The following is a 13579-nucleotide window of genomic DNA, read 5'->3' as shown; positions in this document are numbered from 1 at the left end:
TGGTCCACTATTCCACTTGCTCAGTACAATGGATTAACTCCCCTCCTCCCCCTGGCCATCAGCAAAAATGTGCAATAAAAAGCCATGCACAATGCAATTTCTGAAGCCAGGTGAACATCTATCTTAGAAATATGAAACTCACTCACTCTGGCTGGAAACGCTTCTGTCTAAAGTCATATGGGCTGGATTTTATTTTTGTATCCAAGCGTACAAACGGTTGGTCACAGTCAGATTAGATCTGTCTGAACTCCAAACAAATGCCAGAAGCTCTCTGATTGTGAAGGGTTTGTGGTAAAAGGAAAGATTTGTATGTGATCCTGTAAGTGGATTTCCCAGTAGCAAAATTCCATAGTTCCGAGACACACGAGGACCACACAACAATGCATTTGGGTCTGAGAACATTTTAATTTACAGTAGTTCATTTAATGGTGCCCTGACAGCCTCCTCTCTTCATTTAGTCTCATTTGGCCTGTGAGGCTGTTTTATCCAAGCCATGCCCAGCCATATACATCAAGCGTGGGACCTGAATGTGAAGGAACAAGTGGGGGCCTTAAAAAAAAGCTTTGGACTTGCTGCTTAAAAAGCTTTGGACTTGTTGCTTATAAATTTGGCACCAAATGCAAGAAAACCAGAGCTAATGAGTGAAGCCAATCCCTGCAAATGAGTGAAGCCAATCCCTGCTCACCTAACTTCAAGTGGTGCTCAGGAATGACTTCAAGCGCTGTTGGGACTGGCTACACTCCAGTTTCCAGTCAACTATCAGCTCGAACCACACCATATCAGAAAAATGGGTTTCCCACCACTGAACTAAATGATGGATCATCATGGTGATGCCAGGTGTTTTACAGGTGAGCAGTCCTGCCCACCTATCACAGCCACCCATCAGAGGTGGGGGAGTTTGCGGTCCATCTTGGAGTGGGGAAAAAATTGCGCCCGATTTAGCCCCATAGCTGCCAAAGGATCGCACTCCTTGAGGATGGGGATTATTGGCAAAGAGAGATCACCTATGTGATGGAAGGAGAATCTCCCTGTAGCTACACTCAAACCCAGAGCATATTCTGTGCATTGGCTGCTACTTCCTGTTCATAGCAACTGGTTGCTCAACTTACAGCTCATCAGCAAAATTTGCAATTTTGTTAATGCAGGCTGAGCAGGGGATGAAAAATCATGGATTTCTCCCACCGCTCCTTCCAAGTCAGGGAAAAATGAGTAAATTCAGATGTGATTGACTGTGGCAGATTAATGTGATTCTCCCCAAACCTCATTTCCTATTGGTTCTTCAAGGTACCTTTCCTTTAAGGCAGATAATATTCCGCACCCCCTATGTTTTCCTGTTCTTCGAGCAGAGTGGGCTACACATTAATATTAAACAACAAATAATAAAAAAGGAGTAAGATTAGAAACATACACTTCCCCAATTTCCAACTCTCCATGATGCCAAAACTGGGCACTCGCCTAGATAGCATGACTGCACGTTTGGTGGTTGTGTTCCTGGACAGTTGACTGTGTTCTGATAACCATACTCATAATGATCCTTCCCTGTGTAAATTTCGCTGCAGGAAACCAGCCTTTGCTTGTAGCCTTTGCCACATGTCACGGAGCACTATAGGAAGAAAGAAAATCAATTTGTTTTGGTAACATTAGGGACGCTCAAAGCAAGCTTTTGAAAAAGAATAAATGACCTAGCCTTTAAAGCCCTAAACGGCCTCGGTCCAGTATACCTGAAGGAGCGTCTCCACCCCCATCGTTCAACCCGGACACTGAGGTCCAGCGCCGAGGGCCTTCTAATGGTTCCCTCGCTGCGAGAAGCCAAGTTACAGGGAACCAGGCAGAGGGCCTTCTTGGTAGTGGCACCCACCCTGTGGAACACCCTCCCATCAGATGTCAAAGAGAACAACAACTACCGGACTTTTAGAAGACATCTGAAGACAGCCCTGTTTAGGGAAGCTTTTAATGTTTAATAGACTATTGTATTTTAATATTCTGTTGGAAGCTGCCCAGAGTGGCTGGGGAAACCCAGCCAGATGGGTGGGGTATAAATATATTATTATTATTATTATTATTATTATTATTATTATTATTACTACTACTACTACCCCTTGGTAATACTTACCAGCCAAAGTCCACCAAGCGTAGGTGGGATCTGGTGTTTCCCATTATTCTCTTCCTGCCCTTAACCACTCCTACCTCTGATATTTAAGGGTATACCTTATACCCTAGTCAGCGCCTCCACTTAATATGTGATGTATATCCTCCTTCCCCCTTTTGGAGCAGGCACCAAAAATGAGATAGTAAAGGATCAGAAACAGATTGTCCTCTATAACCAAGGAAGTTGGCCACCAAATTTGCTATTCCCTTCTTATTCCCAGGCAGGATTCCTAGTATTCTGTCTCTGTGACACAGTCCGAAAATTCAGTGTGCCAAGGAGATGAAAATGAGTAAAGCTGCCCCCACATGCAATTTCCTCCCGGCACTGCCCAAATGACGTTACTGTCATCTAAATGCCAGCCCTTTTCAAACGTTTAGTCTGGATTTCCTCTTACTGCAATATATATATATATATTATTAGGTAAAAATAACACTGCTGGTGTGGAAGATTGTTAGCACAATGTTTCAGTGAGTGGTTTGCAACAAGTAGGATTACATTTCGATGTGTGGTCTCTATCAGCACATTCCTCCTTCGGTTTGCTCCCCACATGAGCACAGCTTAGCACAACCCACTTTAAGGGAACTATTCCATCAAAATATGAACAAATGTGGGGAATTCCCTTGCAGATGATCATTGCAGCATGCACATAAAGACTTAAAACAAATTAATACAGAGATTCTGCAGAAGACTTTTTTATCGGAATTTTGCTATAATTTGCTGTTATAATCTACTAATGCACACACAATCACATTGTTTTTACATGGTATGGGGGGAATAAACTATTATGTGCTGCCATTGAAGAGAGTGCATTTCCCCACACTCCCGTGGTGAGGAATATATTACAAGTTACTGCTGGATCGAATATCCTGTGGTTTCCCTGTAGCGTAATATCAGGGAGTCTATGGGCCACACACTGTAATCTGCAAACAATTCTACACAGGAAATGTTTCCACGGGATGTCAAACCAAAGTAAAACAAGGTGGTTGCAAAAGAAGCAGATGAATATTTGCCTGCAATGCTAAAAAAAGAGAAAAGAATAGAAGTTCTTTGCCTTTATACACCCCCCTCCTTCATCATCAGCGCCTAAGAAGAGCTTGAATCATATATTCGAAGAAGAGTTTCATATACAGATGGCAAGGCCTCATGAACCTAACTGAAGCATGATTATGTATGCAGGACTGGAACTATGGCAATTTAAAGAAAGAATATGCTATGGAAATTTGCTTTGAGGCCATTTGGGAACAGCACCATTTCTGGTAAAGGGCCAGAAAACAAAATGGAGGCACTTCCAGTGGCAAAGGCACAATCTCTGTTGACTAACCAATCCCTTTCCCTTTGTTGTTATTTAGTCATTTAGTCGTGTCCAACTCTTCGTGACCCCATGGACCAGAGCACGCCAGGCACTTATGTCTTCCACTGCCTCCCGCAGTTTAGTCAAATTCATGCTGGTAGCTTCAAGAACACTATCCAACCATCTCATTCTCTGTCGTCCCCTTCTCCTTGTGCCCTCAATCTTTCCCAACACCAGGGTCTTTTCCAGGGAGTCTTCTCTTCTCATGAGGTGGCCAAAGTATTGGAGTCTCAGCTTCAGGATCTGTCCTTCCAGTGAGCACTCAAAGGCTGATTTCCTTCAGAATGGAGAGGTTTGATCTTCTTGCAGTCCATGGGACTCTCAAGAGTTTCCTCCAGCACCATAATTCAAAAGCATCTATTCTTCGGCGATCAGCCTTCTTTATGGTCCAGCTCTCACTTCCATACATCACTACTTCTTACCAACTCCTGTAGCTCATTCTGTCATCTTCTCCATTTATTCATTCTCTTTTATCACTCTATTCCCTGCCCACCCAGAATCTGAAACTATAGAGTAATTAGGGAATATTATGCAAAATCCACCTGCTCTTGATAATTTATTAATTTATTATGGCAGCATCATTTAGATTAGTAGTACAGAAATATAGCCAGGTTTCTCTTCTACCCACTTAAGTAACGTACCAAGAACCATCACCTCCCTCAATAATCTAGATTTGGGATATAGGCGAGCCCAAAGAAATGTGGAATGGGGGGATCAGCTGAACCTCTTAGCTCTTTCTTGCACCAGACATCCACATGCATTTGCTTTTCATGCTTCAACTCCATTCTGCTCTAAACAAATTCCTTTTTCTGCTAGGTGAGCAATAGCACTGCCATTTCTCGATGGGGCTTTTTCCCGGCGCGAAACGCTTCTTCATATGATGCAGAAGGAACAGGCCAGGATCCGTCTGTTTCCTTCTGTGCTGAGCTTGGGCATACATGGGAAGCAGCTGATTTCTCTTGACAGGTGTGCTCAGTGTTGTGGGGGCAGAACTGCCAGCCCAGATTTGCTCAAGAAGTAGAAATCTGATCTTTGTATTTACAAGAACGAATTGTTATTTTCAAAGTTGTCAGGTAATTCCTTAGCCTTCTCCCTCCCAGCCTAATTTTCTTTTTGTTTCCTCAACAACTGGACCAACAGTGGGCACCTCTGCCGGGTATAAAATATAGGGACTGAATAGTAACCTCTCCTGCTATCATTCCCCATCCTGACTCACTGTTTGACAAACCAAACAACCAACCAACGTAAAGTGCTATTTTGCAGAACAACACTCATCAGCTCTTGGAGAAAATCAAGGAGCATTATAATATATGATTTGCATATATTATTCTTGGCATTCTGGGTGGATGCAATTAATCAGAACACAAAAGCAGAGTCTCCCCCTTTTTGCCTTCCTGCAGACTTACCTCTGACCAGTCCCCTGTAATCCAAATGTATTCGCACGGTGCCAGGTTGCAGGCCTCAATATCAGACGGCCTCTTGCTTGAATCGCAGTGAAGGCTGTCGGCCTTTTGCATATCTTGATCCACACAGGTCACCTTGCGATATCTGGAGCCTTCGCCACATGTTTTGCTACACTGTTGAAAGAAGAGATCGGAAAGAGAGGTTGGTGACCGTGTGGCAGAACTGATGCAGCGAGGGAGAAATATGGTGGACGGCAGGACTGGTGTTGGCTGTTGAGGGAGATGTCCTCTCATTGCTTTTTGAAGTTTTGGAAAAGCTTCAGCTGCTTCCCACTTCCCTCCTTCTGTGCTGGATCTAGGACGGAGGCTTAGAACACTAGTGGCGCATGCCATGAGGTGGAACTGGGAAGCTGCCCACTTGACAATGGCTCTACCTTGCACCACCACATGCCCCATGACTGGGGTTGGAGTGGAACTTACCTGAGGGACAGCCAAAAGGAGAGAGGCCTAATTTGAAGCATAGTAAAGGTAAAGGTACCCCTAACCATTAGGTCCAGTCATGACCGACTCTGGGGTTGCGGCGCTCATCTCGTTTTACTGGCCGAGGGAGCCGGCGTACAGCTTCTGGGTCATGTGGCCAGCATGACCAAGCCGCTTCTGGCGAACCAGAGCAGCGCACGGAAACGCCGTTTACCTTCCCACCAGAGTGGAACCTATTTATCTACTTGCACTTTGACGTGCTTTCAAACTACTAGGTGGGCAGTACCTGGGACTGAGCAACGGGAGCTCACCCCATCGCGGGGATTCGAACCACTGACCTTCTGATAAGCAAATCCTAGGCTCTGTGGTTTAACCCACAGCGCCACCCGCGTCCCAATTTGAAGCATACAATTACCAAATTAATAGGAATATGCTGGTAAGTCTACTATATGACTTCACACCAACACATGGTCCCGTGTCACTCCTCCTTCTGCAAGCCTCTATAGCTGTCAAGTTTAGGTAGATATATTAGAACCACGGTGGCAGAAACAAAATAAAGTTCTGCGGACCAAGGAGGTGGAAGCAGCCCTAGGATATATAAGCACTGCCTGTGATATATGGTGTGTTTCTTACTCGACAAGACCCTTCTGAGCAAGCAGTGGGGAAGAAAATGGGTTTGTGTTTCACGGTATGCCGTAACTTCATTCATTTATTTAATTATTCGAAATGTGTAACCCATCGTTCAGCCTTCGAGTTATTTTTTTGACGTTGGAAAAAATACCCCACGATTTAAAACGCAATGAAACAAAGCAAATATAATCACAAAGCACAGCAAATGGAAAATACAGACAACGAAGGAAGAACAAGATCCACAGTCTGCACTGGAAAAAGCGACAGTGAATTGCATTGCTTCTGAATGCTACCGATGAGCCAGCCGGCTTCGTATATACCTCAAGGATGCTAAGAGAATTTAGGCAGGGCAAATGGCTCCGCACCACAACTTTAAGGTAGTAAGGACTGGGCCCTAGGTGGGCAAAGGCCAGAATTTGCACTTTGAATTAGGCCCAAAGACAACCTGACAGCCGGTACAACTTTTTCAGCACTGGCAAGATGTTGTCCCTATAGGAAGTCCCTATTTGCCAGACCATCTTCAAGGGCTGCTCCATGTAGAACGGCATTGCAAACAATTAAATAACAGTAGAATAAGCTCACTGGAACTCTTTGAGAATTGTAAACAGGACTGCGGAAAATTGAACCAGTCAGGGATGGAGGTTCAAATGCAGGCCTTAATGAGGTTGTAACCTTGTTTCCAACAGGTTTTACGTGTCAGTCTGGATTTACTACCAGATGGCTTAATTCAGCTTGCACCTCATCCCTCAATAAATAACATGAAAACTAGTTCTATGGCAGACAAGGTGCCGTTTTTGGCAGTTTATCAGTTTGAAAAAGAGGGGGTTGTGGGTTGGAAGTGGTGTGAGGGGTGCAGGGCTGCTGGAAAAAAGATATCCGAAGGACCAAGTGTTTAATGTGTGCAAGATCTGGACTGTCATTCATGATTTCTTATGAGGAAGATGTCAGGGATTTAAAGGTTGGTGGGTTGTTTTTTTTAAACATTCCTTGAAGTCTGTTCTGTCACATGGTAGAGATTTACAGAGCACAGACGCACACACACACACGCTCACACAAAACCAGCACACGGGGAGCCTGGAAAGCGTTAGAAAACCAGCGTGACCCATCAAACATTCACCTCCCACAAAAAGGGCCGGCAGTGAGAGTGGGGGAGGGGTCCTTAATGCTTTCCAGTTGTGTAGAAGTTATAACAAAATTTGCGAGAAACAGACAGAGGGAGAAAGAAAGAAGAGAGTGAGGGACTGGGGAGAGAAAGGAGCAGTTGCTTTGGGAACAAAGTTACTCCGATTTGGGTAAGTTCTGCCAGTGCATGCTATTTGGTGATCTTTAAATGTGCTACCCGGACCTGTTTCAATGTGTTCTGTTCACACTGTGCTTCCTACAATCTTCCACACCATTTTTTTACAAGCAGTTCTGCAGGAGACAACAGTTCAAGGCTGAGTCCTTTGTTTCTTGCTTACAAATGACTAGGCTGTGAGCCATTGTAGTGAAACTCAAGCCACAACATTTTTACACCACTTGAAGTAAGTGTTTCCTTGGCGCTTCTATTGATCCTCACTTGTCACTGCACAGGATTAGAGTATCTCTGGACCTTAAGACAGCAGCAGAATGTCAGAAGGAGTATCTTTTCTATATATAAAAACCATCCCTGGGGCCCACAATTGATGTGGGAGTTAGCTGAGGGTAAGGAACTCTGCCATGTATGCTGTTAATGCAACATTTTGTGGGAATTCGAGGACAAGCAAATCTGAAGGAGAGAGCTGTTGACTTCACCTTGAACATTCTCTCTGAGGAAAGTTTGTTCCTTCAGAATCTGAAGAACTGGGAGTTGCTTTTTATTCTTCCTTTCTCTACCAAGTAAAGGGAGAGGAAGAAAGTGTTTTATGCAACGGTGAATGTGCTAGAAGGAAAGATATACTGAACATGGAATTCAACAACCTGAGCAGACCATGACAGCTACCAGTTAATGCAAAAGCGCCCTCATGGTGCTAACATTTTACACACACAATATACTGTATATATATATTTGTGTGAGAGTGTGTTAGGCAAACAATCCTTCAGGCTCACTAACAACTTTATTCTGTGTTTGCATAACTCAAGTATGTATTACAAATGTATACTTTTAATTTGTTAAGAGCTGCACACCTTTTGAAACAAATACCACTATACACCCACAATGTACCCTCTCTCACACACTGTTTCTTCTCCTTTTCAGGCTGCTTGATTTGATTTTTTTTTTTTTAAAAAAAACAAATTCTGTTTCTTGCTTTCCTTTTCTCATACATGCCTCATAATCTGATCTACCTGTCTAGAAAATGTTTACGAAACAAAGGAATGGGAAGACAAGAGAGGGGCAAGAAGGAGAGTTCTCTATTTATATAAGCTAGCAGAGGTTTCTTTTTGCTTTTTCTTTCTTTTACTAATCTGCTGTGAAATCTTAACTGTGTAAGGCAAGATTAACAAATGCCGGCTGCTATAAAGCCACAGACACCCAGAACTTTCTGGTACATCCCTTTTCCTTGCTTCTGAATAATGACAAGTTATTCTCCACCTTATAACCTATTCCATAATCAGATCCATTTTTAGCAGGCTCTGGAGAAACATTTTTAAAAGCACCACAACAAAACGTTTAAGGCAGACATTTGTTTTTAGATTCATTTATAACTACATGTGTCAGCACACGTGGTGGTACGCCACTGTTTTGTACTAGATGGTGCGTATTCACCTAGAAAGATGCCTGACCCTGTTTGCAAAAGATGAGCTACAGGTGAATTCTCCAGGTGAATTCCAAGCACTTGGATACATCAGGATATGCTCAGACACAAGTGAATAGACCAAGGTTGCATTCACACAGCAGCTTATTCCATTCCCGCCATTATATCTGAGCTTTCATACCACACAAAAACCACTTCTGAAAATATAGTGGAGTAAATAGAGGATATTTAGTGCTCATTTAGTCTCTCATCATATTTAGTGCTCATTTAGTCTCTCATCATAGAGAGCCAGTGTGGTGTAGTGGTTAAGAGTGATAGACTCGTAATCTGGGGAACCGGGTTCAATTCCCTGCTCCTCCACATGCAGCTGCTGGGTGACCTTGGGCTAGTCATACTTCTTTGAAGTCTCTCACCTCACAGAGTGTTTGTTGTGGGGGAGGAAGGGAAAGGAGAATGTTAGCCGCTTTGAGACTCCTTAGGGTAGTGATAAAGCGGGATATCAAACCCAAACTCATTTATTTGGGTTTTTTTTTGCAAACAGGTGTCTTTCTGGACAAAGTAAAAGGTAAATAAGCACTAAATTTGTGCCACATTCTGCTGTATTTCTGGAAGTGGCTTTTATGTCATTTGAAAGCTCAACCATAATGCAGAAAATTAGGGAAACTTTGAGGAAACAGAAGAAATTGTCATGTGAATGTAGACTAAGTTCCAGCAAACATTGGATTCAAAAGGGCCAGCCTGTCATGAATGATTTGGGGATCTATGTAGTCATTTCTAGAGCTGGTTGACTGCCTAGAACCATGCCTCCAGTCAGCCAGTGCAAGACACACTCAAAGAGAATGACCATTTCTAGATTCTGCCCAGACACATCCAGATGTATCCTAGGTTTAGCATATATCGGAAATATATACACTATTGCCTTTTCCTAATACGTTGTTCTCCAGATGTTTTAGATTACAATTCCTATCAGCTCTAGCCAGTGTGGCCCCTGGCCAGTGCCGATGGGAGATGTGGACCAAAATATCTGGCATTACGACCAGAAATTCACAGAAGACTGGAGTAAATTAAGGATTATTTGAAAAGTATCTGTGAAGACCAGACGATATTTGTAGGTTTACAAGAAGTTCTGTGAGGAGTATTATTGGAAGTATTGCAAAAATAGATAAAGGAAAGGATAATTTGTTAAGAGATTTAAAGGCAATATAAAGTTAAGAAATGTATAAGAAGTGGACAAAATGGTGGATTATCAGAGGTGCTGATGGAAGTCTAAAAAGATTGTATAAGTGATAAGTTTTGTGGTACATTTTATAATTTCTATGTTAAAATCAATAAAAATTATTATTAAAAAAAACACAAAATACCTGGCATTACAATAGCTATTCACTACCAATGGGGACAGTATTGAAATCTGTTTCTAGAATAGCAAAAATAAAAACAAAGTACCGTATTTTTCGCTCTATAGGACGCACTTTTTCCCCTCCAAAAATGAAGGGGAAATGTGTGTGCGTCCTATGGAGCGAATGCAGGCTCCCTGGCTTCAGCGATAGCAAGGCAAAGCCTCCGAAGCCTGCGCTACAGAGGCTTCCCGTTGCTTCCGCTGAAGCCAGGAGAGTCTGCTCTTTGAGGCTGGCGGTGGGGAAAGCAGCGCTTCCCCCATCGCCAGCCCCAGAGGATGGGGGGCAGCAGGAAGGCGCGCGACGCCTTCCCGCTACTCTCCAACCCGGCTTTGAGGCTGGCGGGGGGAAAAGCAGTGCTTCCCCCATCGCCAGCCCCAGAGGATGGGGGGCAGCAGGAAGGCGCGCGACGCCTTCCCGCTACTCTCCAACCCGGCTTTGAGGCTGGCGGGGGGAAAAGCAGTGCTTCCCCCATCGCCAGCCCCAGAGGATGGGGGGCAGCAGAAAGGCGCGCGACGCCTTCCCGCTACTCTCCAACCCGGCTTTGAGGCTGGCGGGGGGAAAAGCAGTGCTTCCCCCATCGCCAGCCCCAGAGGATGGGGGCAGCAGGAAGGCGCGCGACGCCTTCCCGCTACTCTCCAACCCTCCTGCGGGCTTTTGCGGGAGATGGGGGAATTCCCCCACCTCCCGCAAAAGCAGGCAAAAGCCGTGTGCTCTTTAAAGAGGCTCCGTGGCTTCTGCAGGCTTTTCTAGGAGGTGGGGGAATTCCCCCACCTCCTAGAAAAGCCCGCAGGAGCCGCGCACCCTTTAAAGAGCGCACGGCTCTTGGGGGCTTTTCCCCAAGGACGGAGAAGGGACTGACTGGCCGAGTCAGTCCCTTCTCCCTCCTGCGGGCTGTTGCGGGAGATGGGGGAATTCCCCCACATCCCGCAAAAGCAGGCAAAAGCCGTGTGCTCTTTAAAGAGGCTCCGTGGCTTCTGCAGGCTTTTCTAGGAGGTGGGGGAATTCCCCCACCTCCTAGAAAAGCCCGCAGGAGCCGCGCACCCTTTAAAGAGCGCACGGCTCTTGGGGGCTTTTCCCCAAGGACGGAGAAGGGACTGACTGGCCGAGTCAGTCCCTTCTCCCTCCTGCGGGCTTTTGCGGGAGATGGGGGAATTCCCCCACCTCCCGCAAAAGCAGGCAAAAGCCGTGTGCTCTTTAAAGAGGCTCCGTGGCTTCTGCAGGCTTTTCTAGGAGGTGGGGGAATTCCCCCACCTCCTAGAAAAGCCCGCAGGAGCCGCGCACCCTTTAAAGAGCGCACGGCTCCTGTGGGCTTTTGCGGGAGGTGGGGGAATTCCGCCACCTCCCGCAAAAGCAGGGAGAAGGTCTTGGAGTAGCGCACAGGCTGCGTGCAACCTGTCCACTGCTCCCAGAGCTGCGGGGGGGGGGGAATCATATTTTTTCCTTGATTTCCCCCCCTGAAACCTAGGTGCGTCCTATGGTCCGGTGCGTCCAATCGTGCGAAAAATACGGTAATTGTATTCAAAGGAAGGTGATCTTACATTTAAAATTATTTAAAGAGGCGCGGTTTTTTTAATAGAACAAACTTGCTTTCTTCAATTATCCTGTATCAGCTCAGTAGATTACATTGATGAAAAGAACAACAACCCTGGTAACCATATGCCATGCATAGTGGTAATTAAATCTGCTTATGCCGTCCACTTCTTATGTGGGGTAGATCAAACACTTCTCATTTAAAAAGCTCTGCCTTTTACCTTCTGAAAATTAAGCTTCCTGCTTTAATTAACAAACCAAGTCACCAGCATTAATAGGTTTGTGAACATGTCCTGGTGTTTCCTTAAGAACTTAATGCTGCGCGTTTGCCTGAACTAACATTCCGATGATCGAGCCGACTCTTGCCCACAGCCGCACGTCTACTCTATGCCTGCTTGCCAAATGAAAAGCGCTAATGCAGGATTTAGCTAGCACAGCAGAACCGATAAACTTTCTTACTGCACGCTAGGTCCAACAGGTGTGTGTCAGTGCTTCTGTAATAAATCTGCCACATGTGTTCCTACTGGCTCGTGCTGTAGCACTGAACACTTGGTAAGCATTAAAAAGGGGGTATTTTGCAAAGATGCGCTCATTTTCCAAAGCGTATCTCCAGACTTGGTCATGTAGAAAGCATAAACAAGGTTTCTAGAGAAAGGAGAAAGCCATCACACTGGTGCAGGAACTCGGAGGGAGATCTTATTATACCTATAGGTAAAGGTAAAGGGACCCCTGACCATTAGGTCCAGTAGTGACTGACTCTGGGGTTGCAGTGCTCATCTTGCTTTATTGGCCGAGGGAGCTGGCGTACAGCTTCTGGGACATGTGGGCAGCATGACTAAGCCGCTTCTGGAGAACCAGAGCAGCGCATGGAAATGCCGTTTACCTTCCCGCCGGAGCGGTACCTATTTATCTAATTGTACTTTTGACATGCTTTCAAACTGCTAGGTTGGCAGGACTAGGGATCGAGCAACGGGAGCTCACCCCGTCGCGGGGATTCAAACTGCCGACCTTCTGATCGGCAAGCCAAGAGGCTCTGTAGTTTAACCCACAGCGCCACCCAGGTCCCTTATTATACATATAATTGGTGGCTAATCTGTTCAGTGCTACTTATTTGTGTGTTTTTGTACCTCACTTCTTCTTTGGGGATCTCAGTGTCGTCGTCCCCCACTCAAGGATTCAACCTTTGCAATGACCTGATACACGAAGCATGGTGACAGTGTGTTTTTAACTGGCCAACTATCCCATCATCTTTCTGTGCCGTCTAACTCCCCACAAAGAGAAATGTGATGGCAAAGAGTATCAGGAACATCTTTGCTCTGATTCAATGTTAGCATAGTCCCACTACATTATGGTCTGCTTACATCTGGAAACAATTAAATCACTTCGAAGAATATGGAACATATTGGCTAATAAAAACAAATTTGATTCATTTTCACATGCTAAATTACTCTGTGGGGAAATGGCACACCAAGAATTGCAAAAATAGATGGTGATATGGGAAAACTGGATGGAAGCAGGTGTATTGACATTGGACCAACTGATATAGATAGGGAAGGTGAATTTTATATTTTTGCTATTTTAAGACAAAAATATCACCTATCAGATACAGCCCAATGGAAATATCTTCAATTTCAACATCTTATAACAAGTGTGTTTGGGCCGTCAGCCCTTTCAGCTTCTGAGATACCTGAGATTTTGGAGCAATTGGACAAGTCATTCAAAAATAAAAAACTAGCAATTACTTTTTATAGGTATCTATGAACAACACACAAGTTCAATATGCAGACTGTAAGAGATGATTGGAATAAAGAATTGGACCTTACATTATTACCCAGCCAGTGGGAAAATGTATTAGCTTCAATACCTAAGGTGTCATTAGATTTTAAATTAAGATTAATACAATATTTAGAGTTTATTGGACTCCT

The 13579-nt window shown here is 44.7% G+C and overlaps 1 protein-coding gene and 1 long non-coding RNA gene across 9 annotated transcripts in view; one reads left to right on the top strand and one right to left on the bottom strand.

Moving 5' to 3' along the window:
* ADAMTS9 (ADAM metallopeptidase with thrombospondin type 1 motif 9) overlaps nucleotides 1-13579 on the bottom strand; it is a 139645-nt gene that overhangs the window by 15043 nt on the left and 111023 nt on the right. For all 4 annotated transcript variants that reach the window (XM_081901292.1, XM_081901290.1, XM_081901291.1 and 1 more), the window contains 2 exons: nucleotides 4907-5077; nucleotides 1409-1603 (listed from right to left, as the gene is read on the bottom strand). In XM_081901292.1, coding sequence (XP_081757418.1) covers nucleotides 1409-1603; nucleotides 4907-5077 — 366 coding nt within the window. The remainder of the gene's footprint in view (nucleotides 1-1408; nucleotides 1604-4906; nucleotides 5078-13579) is intronic.
* Nucleotides 1-13579, top strand: part of LOC309365366 — a 50834-nt gene that overhangs the window by 18672 nt on the left and 18583 nt on the right. The window contains exon 3 of one of the 5 annotated variants that reach the window (XR_014166062.1): nucleotides 1560-1643. The exons of 3 other annotated variants lie outside the window; for them this stretch is intronic. This is a non-coding gene — a long non-coding RNA (uncharacterized lncRNA). Of the gene's footprint in view, nucleotides 1-1559; nucleotides 1644-6993; nucleotides 7306-13579 lie in introns of those variants that run through there. One more of the 5 variants, XR_014166060.1, reaches the window with a different exon arrangement.

Source organism: Podarcis melisellensis (assembly GCF_964234715.1).
Source record: "Podarcis melisellensis genome assembly, chromosome: 2".
NCBI classification, from domain to species: domain Eukaryota; kingdom Metazoa; phylum Chordata; class Lepidosauria; order Squamata; family Lacertidae; genus Podarcis; species Podarcis melisellensis.
This window is presented reverse-complemented; position numbering and strand designations above follow the sequence as displayed.